Source organism: Phalaenopsis equestris, unplaced genomic scaffold (genome assembly GCF_001263595.1).
Source record: "Phalaenopsis equestris unplaced genomic scaffold, ASM126359v1 Scaffold000180, whole genome shotgun sequence".
NCBI classification, from domain to species: domain Eukaryota; kingdom Viridiplantae; phylum Streptophyta; class Magnoliopsida; order Asparagales; family Orchidaceae; genus Phalaenopsis; species Phalaenopsis equestris.
Genome location: NW_018164622.1, coordinates 497,078 through 508,625, shown reverse-complemented (window position 1 = coordinate 508,625; position 11,548 = coordinate 497,078). Strand labels below are relative to the sequence as shown.

General features: G+C 33.0%; 1 protein-coding gene across 1 annotated transcript; it reads right to left on the bottom strand.

The window, feature by feature from the left end:
- Positions 1–4,654: 4,654 nt before the first annotated feature.
- On the bottom strand, positions 4,655–9,264 carry LOC110022289. Its single transcript, XM_020721159.1, has 2 exons — positions 8,117–9,264; positions 4,655–4,879 (listed from the first exon to the last, which is right to left on the bottom strand). Exons 1-2 carry the CDS (start codon positions 8,856–8,858, stop codon positions 4,869–4,871), a joined length of 753 nt encoding a protein of 250 aa, XP_020576818.1. The 5' UTR covers positions 8,859–9,264; the 3' UTR covers positions 4,655–4,868.
- Positions 9,265–11,548: the final 2,284 nt, after the last annotated feature.

The following is an 11,548-nucleotide window of genomic DNA, read 5'->3' as shown; positions in this document are numbered from 1 at the left end:
ATGTGGATGAATTTACACTATCCTTATAACTATTAGAGGTGCTTAATTTAAAGGATTAGATGATGCCTGAGATTGGTGCCTAGGGGCCAATATATCAGGGATAATCTTATCTTTGGGATTACAATCTATTAAATCATTTATAAGTACTCAATATATTTGTGAAGTGATTCCGTTAGAAATTTGAAGTAAGATAGTGAGATGTCATGAGTTAAAGGAAGAATTGACCTCATTTATTATGTGTGTTTTTGTTTGTGTTACAATAATATATAGGACTTAAAGAACATTTTTATATTCCGATGCTGATACATGTTATGCTAGTTAGACCATTGTTTAGTTAATTTCATTCTGGCATGTTTAGTTTAGATCTACTTTCTACTACATGTTTTTTGTCCTGATAAATAATTGTAAATGTTTTTGATAGACATTTGTGGTAGATAAAATTTCTAAACTGTTTCTCTTCCTACTTATATTTTCTTGCACTAAATGTTATACATGTTAAAAATCAAGTTTGGGGGTAGGAAGAAAAACAGTTTTTAAAGCTAAGTATACCTCCTTTTAGTTTATTATTATTACAAGCATGTTTTAGGCTAGGTTTACATGCTCCTGTAGTCATTCTATCCTGATTATTATTGTATATGAATTTGATAGGATGTTGTAGTAGCTAGCAGATTCAATTATTTTTCTTTCGTGTTACATGTTATGGAATTTAGGGCTGTCAATTTGGCTCGTTGTTTGTGAACAGCTCATGTTCGGGTTGTTAAGCAGCTCATGCTCGGCTAGTTCGTTAAGCCTAACGAGTCAAACACGAACAAATTTTTAAGCTCAAAATGTAAACGAGCCAAACACAAAGAATAGTTTGTTCACTCGTGTTAGGCTCGAAATGGCTAAAAAAAATTATATAACTTTTTATATAACATTATATTACATATATTATTTATATAATAATATATTATATATATTTATGTCTAAGTTTAAATCATAACACCTCATGTGGCAATGTGATTAGTGTCTTCTTTTGTATATATATGATATATGTTTGAATCCCACATTTTACATTTTTTTTTCTCAATTTTAATTTAACGAGCCAATTTCGAGCAGAACACAAATATTTAAATCGAGCCGAACACGAACACACTGTTCACGAGCCGATTTCGAACACGAGCTATTTCGAATGAGCCGAACACGAGCCAAGTCTGAGCTCGCTCAAGCTCAGCTCGTTTACAACCCTAATTGAGCGATATAATTATTAAATAAATAGAAATTGTTTGGAATTGTTATCCTTGTAAATGCTCCACACGCACACACACATGCACAATCATAAAAGAAGATCTAACAGCACAATGAGGAGACGACGTGTCCAAGGAGCACCCACCGACAGAAGGCTTAAGGACCCATGCCTTAGACAGGAAACACCAAAATCTTGATCAAACAATGCAGTTAATTGGCCCGAACCTGAATTGTTCGATTTATCGTTCAGTACAGAAGAATTTACGAACATCTCTGCGAAGGAACTGACTCAAGTGGAAAAGTTGACAAAGCTAGTCCCTCGTGTCTCATAATTCCTTTAGAGAGATTCAACAGGCTTTCAGAATGCCCTTGAGAATCAATAAGGCAAATCTCAACTATCTCATGGAATCTCTTCATCTAAGTGTGGCTATATATCAGATTATGACAACACACTCTCTACCAGATAGTTTAACTCCACCTAGCCGATAGGAGCCCTTGAACATGGATTGAAGGTCGATGGGCAGGCATGATCAACTAATCGGCTCCACTTAGTCAACCGAGGTAAACTCACCAACCTTTCATCGGTAAGAATCCTACCAATTGACGGTCGATCGGTTGCCACCATGCGGGGCCAGTAGACTTGCCTCTCTTGTTTAGCCAACTCACAATGTCTTTTATATGATTTGTCACTCAAGCAAACTGAGCCTTAAATGCACTAGGCATGTAAAATAGAAGTAATAACTTATACAACATTCAATAAAGGAGGGGCATATATATAAATTCACGCATGGTAGTCTTTTTGTCTATATACAGAGACACATTTCATGAATAAAATATTACACACTCTTTATAAATTATTGTTCATTTATTTTTGTCTCTCTCGCGCGCTCTCTCTCATGTCTTACGCTCTATTTAGGGTTGTAAATGAACCAATGCACTCGATGAATAACTTGAACTCAACTTAATTATAGTTATTTCATGTTTGTTTAAACCAATAAATAAACAAATTTGAACAATATTTAAAAGCTCAAAGCTTAAAAAAACTAAACGTTATCATAATCGGACTTGTTTGTTTATGTTCACATAAAATTGGTTGTCGTTCAACGAGTAACTTATTAAATGCTCGAAATTAAACTCTATGATAACTCATATTATATATATGATATGTTATTTTAAAAAAACTTAAATAGTTGGAATTTATTTAATTACAGATTTAATATTAATAAATTATTTTATCAATAATATTTTTATTTTAATTATTAATTATGTATCTATTTTATTGATAAGTGAATGGTAATTTACAATGAGATATTTATATTTAAAGAGAGTGTTATAAAAGATTTTTCTCTTAGAGTTTTCATAAACTTAAAAATAATGAGTTCATTTTTCTATGACCATTACGGGACAATTACTATCAACATTAATGTGAATTGTCTTATTGCTATTATTTTGTTATTAATATGATTAAGTAAATGATTATTCTTATAATTTTTAGGATCAATTTAATTTTTCAACTTATAGAATTTGAACGAGTGTAGTTCTATCAACAAGAGTTATGTAGTTATTAAAGTTTAAATAATTTAGAGTTCATAATCAACAAATTAGTAGCTGCAATTAGAATTGTAAATTTATTTATTAAATTTTTTATATGAAAATCTAGATTCTCGTTTGAAGTTTTAGCTCTTTTAAATACTTGTTCACTTGTCATAAACAAATCAAGTTCAAACATTGAAAAAGTTAAAACAAATCTGGCTTGAACAATGTATGAAAGCTCAAAACAAGCTTAAACCGAACATAAACAACTTATAATTATACCAAGCTCAAGCTCAAGCTCAATTACTTAATCAAGCTCAAGCCAAGCGTGGAGCTCTACTTGTTTACACCATAAAAGTCATTGATAGTCTATTTTAAAATTCTTTATTTGCAATAGAAGTTATAAATACAGCTAAAAGGTATGTAAATATAATACCAAAATTAATTAGGAGATTTCTAAAGAAAATTAATATTTTGCTAATATTAGAGAAATTAAGATAATTTGAGTTTAGTAGTATTGCCATAGCATTGTCTTTTAAAAATCATAAATTTAAAAATAAATAAATAAATAAAATAAGATAATATCATGCTAGAAGGTTATTTTAAAACAATATAATTACCTTCAGAGCTAAGCATTTCTGCAAATTGAAGATGACAATTGTTCTTCAAGTAAATCAACCCTTAACCTCAGATACAACAAATCAATTAACAGTAATTTGAAACCTTCACTCACCTTACGAGTAGTTGGTCCCTATGATCTATAAAAAAAGTTAATTTTATTTCAAAATTAGTATAATATAATAAATAATAATAATTAGTCCTAAATTACGCCATCTTAAAATATTAGGAGGCATTTACATGCATACCACACAATTCTTATATATTTATATATGTAAAATGAAAAATTACATATTTGCAAATATAACACTAAAAATGTTAAACACTAGAGCAAAAGCACAACTATCACTTACTTTTCAAAAGTGAGATACATCTTCCATGCATAACTACACAGAAAAAATATTGGATCGGGATTCCGCACGTAGAGTTACATGCAGAGTCCAATAAAATAACACATGAATAACACAGAATAATACAGGGGGAATATTCTCTTATGTTATCAGACCGATTTTTTTTTTATTTTTTTATGTACCTCCACGTGGCGTGATTTCATTGGACTCCGCACGTAACTCTACGTGCGGAGTCCTGATGCAATATTTCTGAATAACATATGGGGAATATTTCCTTGTATTATCGGACAAATTTTTTTTTTTTCCAGTCACTATCACCTGATGTGATTTCATTAGACTCTACACGCACCTCTACTTGCGGAGTCCTGATGCAATATTTTATCCGCAAGTAGAGTTGCGTGCAGAGTCTAATAAAAAATTTGCATCAGGACTCCACAAAGTTTTTGATTCTGAATAACATATGAGGAATATTTCCTTGTATTATCGGACAAATTTTATTTTTTTTCCAGTCACTATCACGTGGCGTGATTTCATTAGACTCTACACACACCTCTACTTGCGGAGTCCTGATGCAATATTTTATCCGCTAGTAGAGATGCGGGCAGTGTAACCCCAAAGCGTACTTAATATAAATATGGAAGTTGTAAGTGTTATACATGCAAATACATAATAATAATGAGGATGCATGCTAAGCAATACTAAAAAATACTCTGAGAAATGAGAAGAAATGGCTCAGCCTAGCAAATACAACAACAGCTTCACAGAATTGACAAATATTAATGTATTACTTTCACAAATGCCTAAGAAATAATTTCTATCAAATATAAAAAAAAATAATCTTCTTTAAATAATATATATATATATATATATATATTTGATGTCCCTCACATCAAACAACAAAACAAATTCCAACACCCTATTAAAAAAAATAAAATAAGAACAAAAAATTGCTATATAAAATGATTTCAGAGAGCACTTTGATCCCATATATGCAGGGTAAAATCATTATATAAATATATTATTTATATAATATAAAAGAATTTCAGTCTTTCCAGGTGAGGCCACAACGCCAAGAACAGTGCAGAAGCTCTTCCAATATATATATGTCTATACAAGCCTCATTTCAGGTTCCGCTTTAGCTCAAAATATTGCTGCAAAAAGTAATGAAGAGGTATGAGATACAAATCCTTTTCAACATAAAAAAAATAATAATAAACTAAAAAAGACCAAAACTCTTATTTTTAGTTTATATATATATATTTCTTAAAAGAATTTCAAACATATCACTTAATTCTTATATATTTACATATCTAACACATAAACTTCAATTTTTTACATACATGTCACCTTACCTATGCATGAAAAAGTGCATTTTTGTTTTCTTTTGTTTTGATGCATACATGTAGATCACACGGGTCTCTCTTTTGTACATCATAGATACATACATGTATAGTTTTCGTAACCTTTTGATTTTATTTTCATGCAAAATGCCAGTATTCACAAAAAAGTGCATTTTACTTCTAGTTATTTTTATGTGATATGAAAGGTTTGGGTGGTACAAATGTAAAAAACCAGAATTTACATGTTAAATATGTAAATACAAAGAAATCGGGTGGTACCTACGTAAATGCTTCATGCAAAAATGGGGGAAAAAGGAGAACATAGAAAGGGCTAAAGAGAAGAAAAGATGGGAGGAAGCAGTGGGGAGTCACCACCATTCAATACAGTAAACACAGACCCACCTGACTGCAAAGTTTTTGCTCCTTTCTTTACCCCACCACAGCAAGCATCAATGGAGGTAGGGTACAGACAGACACAAAATACAAACCAAATGATAGTAAAGAAGAACACTCTTATAATTACAAAGAATCAAACTTTTTTTCATTATAAAGATTATGGGTCTTTGATTAAGTACACCATTCAGATCATTACTGTTGTCTGACAGTAATTGGCTCTGTTCTATTTGGGGCAATTACATATATACCATCCAAATCTTATGTATTTACATATCTAACACCTAAACCTTGATTTTTACATACATGCCACCTTACCTATGGCAGAAGAGGTCTATTTTAATATTTAAAAGTTAAAAATAGTGGTATATTTGATGTGGAAGAGGTCTATTTTAGTATTTAAAAGTTAAAAATAGTGGTATATTTGATGTGATACAAATGTGAAAAGTAAAATTGTGTTAGATATGTAAGTACATAGGGATTGGGCGTTATGCATGTAAATGACCCTTCTTTTTATTGCTAGCTTTGAGATGCATTTCAAGCAGAAAACTGAATTTTCTGATCAGACTGACTTTAGGTTTGGTTGTATTTTGATTTATAATCTTCAATTTCATGATTACAGGTGTACACCCAAAAATTTTCTGCACGAATCTCGAGATAATTTATCAGTTCAAATCAAAAAGTAAATGATGAGAATCCCCTCAAACGAAAAAAAAACAAGGCCTCATGAATCTGACCGGCTGAAGACCACCAGCCAACCGAAGGTCTGACTACAGATCAAAGGTCAGATAAACAACCAAAGGACCACCTAGGCCAACAAGAGACAATCATCCGCGCCAAGGATCGGCCTCTCCCATTCTCTCTTGTACCAGCCACTTCCAATATATAAAATGCTCATAGAGCCCGAGAATACCACAATTTGCCCCAAAAAGGCAAGTGTTGCGTACTCTTTCCTCTCTCCCTCTCCGTCTCTCTCTACCTCTCCCTCACGGTTCCCACCACAAGATAGATCAAAATTCAACATCAAGAGATTGTGATTTATAATAGAAAATTTATATGGGAATTAAACTTCATTGATTTCTCTTATAATTTAATTGTCCATCAAATATCTGATAAATTCAACGATAACAGAACATCATATAAAAGTCCCTCGTGTTTTACAAATCAAAACAATCTAATGCTTAAAAGAGATCATCAACAACCTATAACTTTGGTTAAAATTCATTTAAAACTCAATATTACTTGAAATCATAATTTTATCTCTCCCAATGTAATTAGAACAGTTCCATATGAAATTAGATGCAACCGATAAATGGCCAAACAATTGTAAATTTTATTTAAATCATGCAGGCCACCGGTTTTAATGGTTGATTAATAAAGGGAAATTTGCTTAGATGCCACTCAATTCTTATGTATTTACATATCTAACATATAAACTTACAAATAAATATATATGTGTGTGTGTGTGTGTGTGTGTGTGTGTGTGTGTGTGTGTGTGTGTGTGTGTGTGTGTGTGTGTGTGTGTGTGTGTGTGTGTGTGTGTGTGTGTGTGTGTGTGTGTGTGTGTGTGTGTGTGTGTGTGTGTGTGTGTGTGTGTGTGTGTGTGTCACCTTACCTATATATAAAAATGTGTTTTCACCTTTTAGAACTTGAAAATACTTGTATTTTTTATGTGATATTGGGCGGTAAAAATGTAAAAAAAAAATGTTTAGGTGTAGGATATGTAAATGTACATGAATTGAGTGGTATGCATGCAATGCCCCTTAAGAAATATATAAATGAACCTTGCACATGAACTCAACTTTTACATTCAAATAATGAATGGGCATTAATAGCAATCCTAGATACCTATATCAATCAAAACACAATTGTTTATTTTTTTGTAAATCCATGTTTAACTGGTTTGTAACAATACTTGTAGCACTAATTATCTCATTTTTTATACAGTAAATCAACCAGGGGTACAAAATACTAATTTTATGATCTTAAGCACTCTATTAGAATACAAGGACAGGGGCCACAACACCACCATAATACCACAAATCCGCACATACTTTATCCGCACCTGATATTTCCTCCTATAAGAAAGGACTAATTGCTTAGCGATAAATTTCCATAAAAACAAAAAAAAAAATTCCAATTAGCAAAAAAATATAAAAAATAATTGCATAAGTTGAAGTTCTAGAGACAGCAGACAGCACAACAATCTTATCTAATTGATATACATACATACATATAGATGTTGGGGCATTTACATAAAGCTAAATTTTGCTTTTTTCCATCATTACCATCCAAATATTTCACATCACATTAAATATATCTCTATTCTAACTTTTAAAAAAAGTGAAATACACATTTTTCATGGGTGGAATGTGTAAAAATTACAGTTTTAGGTATGAAGAACATTAGTCTAAATCATCTCTTTTCTTCCCAACATAAATCAGACCACACTCATTAAACTCTCTTCAATTCACCCCAAAATCTAAAAAATTATTTTCAAAATTGTCAATATCAGTAATTTATACCAAGTTTATCAAGTACAGCAAGAGTAATAAGATTCATATAAGTCAGATAAATTATCAAATTTGTCAATATCAGTAAACAATTCCTGAGCAATTATGGGAAAACAAAAGTAAGATTAAGCGTTAAACTCACCATTGAAGAAATCGATATCACACTTCGGCAGCGGCCGCCCGCTGCCAATCTGATTCAGACTGAACGCAGCACACTTCACTCGAATCGGGATCTTGGGCGTAGACTTACCGCTAATCACAAACCCCACCTTCATCCTCATCTCCACCGTAAATCGAATTTCCCTGCTCTTATACATCGCCTTCAACCTCTCCCCCACCGAATCATCCACAAGCACCCCCTTTGCCGCCGCCGTAACCCTAACCGCCGTCGAGTTCTTTCTCGCCAGCGTAAACCCCGCCGCCGATCCCGTACCCAAATCCACCTCCCCGTCATCATCAACCAACGCCACCTTCCCGTTAGCCGCGCGGCACGATAACCCTAGCTTCGAATTAGGGTTATCCGTCTGGATCTTAACAATCGCTGTAGCGTCAAGAAACGTGCCGTCGGATTTCGAAGTTATCTTGAAGACGGGCACCGTCACATTCTCGACGCGGAATGAGGGGAGGTGAGGATGGAACCAGAGATAGCTGAATCCAATGAAAGCTGTGAGAAGGAAGATAAGAACGATGATGAGGAGGAAGATGCAGCAGCAGAGACGGCAACAGCAAGATCGACCGGTCCGATGCCGCCGGGAAGGTTTTCCCGGATGCCGCAACGCCGGCGGAATCTGCGGCTTCTTCGTTGCTGGCCTCGCCGCAGCAGGTACCGACGGGTCCCTGTAGCCTGGTGGCTTCTGCAACGCTTGTTTTCCTACATCCCCCATTGCTCTATCTCACTCTCTTGCTCTTTCTCTTTCTCTTTCTCTGTCCCTCTCTGAATGGGGGATTTTGGTATGAAGGAGAAGTAGGGAAAAAAAAGGGGAAAAGATTGGGGGGGAATGGAAATGAGGAAGAAGGAAGAAGAATGAAGGAAGACGGAGATGGGTGCGTTGTCTTGCGGGTAACTGGTTTTAGGGAAAGTAGCTCGCGGTTGGTGTAATGATCTAACGGAGGATATGGATTGCCAGTGTGGCGACGGGTTGTTATCAGTATTCTGGCGGTGCAGTGAGAGGAATGGAGGGGAACAGAAGAGGAGGAGAACGGCATGAGGTTCGAGCTGGGAAGATTTAAATGGGCCGGACTTCAGGCTCACAGCTTGGGATGGATGACGTGGCAATATGGTATTGGTGACGCTGGCCCACCAGCAGACATGTTAGTTTGTCGGATATTAAGTGTTTTTTTAAATAATTTTGGAATATTAAAAAAAAAATTCTCCAAAATTATAGGGTCGTCACAAATAGGGGTGTAAACAAGCTCATTTATAGAGCTCATTTATATTTCAAGCACAAAAAGTGTGTTCGTGTTTGACTCGTTAAGTTAGCGAACAAATCGAATACGAACTTCTTAACGAGCCTAACGGTTAAGAATTAGAGCAATATTTAAAAATTATTGTTTATATTAAAATATCGATTAAGAATTAGAGCAATATTTAAAAATTATTATTTATATTAAAACATCATTGAATTTAATTTAATAATTTTAATTCTATTTTCTTAATTAATACTTTAATTGATTATAAATCTTTATAGTTTTGTAGTCAGTTAATTTTTTTTAAAAATACTATTCATGAAATATATATATATATAAAATTAGTAGTATTTCGAGCGAAAACGAGTCGAACACGAACGACAAATCTTTGTTCGTGTTGTTTTTGTTCGGCTCGTTAACTTAGCGAACGAGCCAAACACGAGTTTCTTAACGAGTCGAACACGACCCGTTCGTGAACAAGGAGCAGTTTTGACAGCCCTAGTTATAAATCAAGATACTAATTTAATTCCACCATTTATGAGGAAAATGGTATTATATCATATTGTATGATAAGCTTTAATAAAAAAAAATAAATTATCATTATTACATATAAATTTCGAAATTAATATTTTTCATAAAAAATACCGACCGCATGTTGTGCTATACAAATATCTCATGAATATGCCGTTTTTGATAGAACAGGGGGGAGGCGATTAAGCAATCAGTCGGTGAATATATTTGATAATAGTTTAATTATACATTTGAGTGCTCTATAGATCATGGCTTACAACTCATAATATAAAAATATAAATATTTATTTTTTATTTTTATTTTGCTTTGTGGCTCTTTTTATTTTTTTAATAAATTATATTTAAAGCTTACTCAATCATGCTGATTTATGTATTATCATTGGTATATATTTTCATGATAATTGCTTTCTTTGTACCATTCATGTGCATGTATGTTCATATCTGAATTTGGATATGCTATACATGAACAATAGATTGTAAATGTGATGCAGGGTGTAATTTTTATAATCACAAAATATCATATTAAAAGCAGCATTCATTATCATATTTTAATGGTCAAATTCATCTTTTATGTGATTTTATCTGTTGATTGTGGATTGGTCCAATCATTTGAGAGAGTGATTAATAGCATTAATTGTGGTACATGAAAATGATTAATTAGTGAGTCATTTCATGTCAAAAATATCATAAAGATTTTTAGAAAGTCCATTCATTTGAATTTAATAAATCCTTTCATTCGAGCTTTATAACCTTCATTTCTTTCATTACCAATGGTTAATGTTTGTCAATTAAAATTAGATAGAATATTACCACACACAAAAATTGGGCAAAACAACATTAATTAGCAATAACTATAAAAATTAGGAAGAAAATAATACTATGATTTAGCATATTTAATCGTTGCTATACAATCAATAAATCATAGAAACTATCCTAAAAATTTGCTTAAAAAAAGTGGTGTTGATGAACTATAAAAAACTAAAATTTTATCTAATGAAACTGAGAGTGCTAAAAAGACGCTTGATGTGAGACCACAAGCTTCTTCCTAAAGACTTGAGTCGAGTAAATAGACTCCACCTACGAGTTGAAGAGCTAACGATACAGTCATTCTTCTTTTCAAAGAAGACTCCTTCGCCGATCTCATTGCTCACTGTCGCTAACTTTTGCTCATCAATAGCATTGGTATTCGTAGAAGATGAGGCATCGGTGATGTAAAAAGAGCCAACTATTAATCGTTCTCCTTGGCAAACTTCATGTTCTTGAGTGACAAGTTGTTCTCTTTTAATGTCCTACTCACATTAGAGAGTAGATCATGGCGGTCAGAAGTAAGCATCTCCATTTTTAGCCCCTACGCTCAATAACAAACATATATAAATATATATTCAACATGCAAAAAATAACATATTTCTATTGATCTAAAGTTATAAAAAAATCATAAATACTCGAGATATTCTTCGTTCGACGGCAGCTACCAAACGTTGAAAAGTGTTATGTTTCTCCATCTCACTGAGAATTGTGGACCCATTCGTGTGCCTCACAAAATATTCCTGCATTGAAAAAAAATGTAAAAGATAAATTCACAGATATAATTTACAATTTAAGTGTTACAAAAATATTAATCATGCGCACAGGAACTA

Bases quoted from the DNA above. Each gene is read 5' to 3' on its own strand.
- LOC110022289 (XM_020721159.1), bottom strand. From the start codon at position 8,858: ATGGGGGATGTAGGAAAACAAGCGTTGCAGAAGCCACCAGGCTACAGG.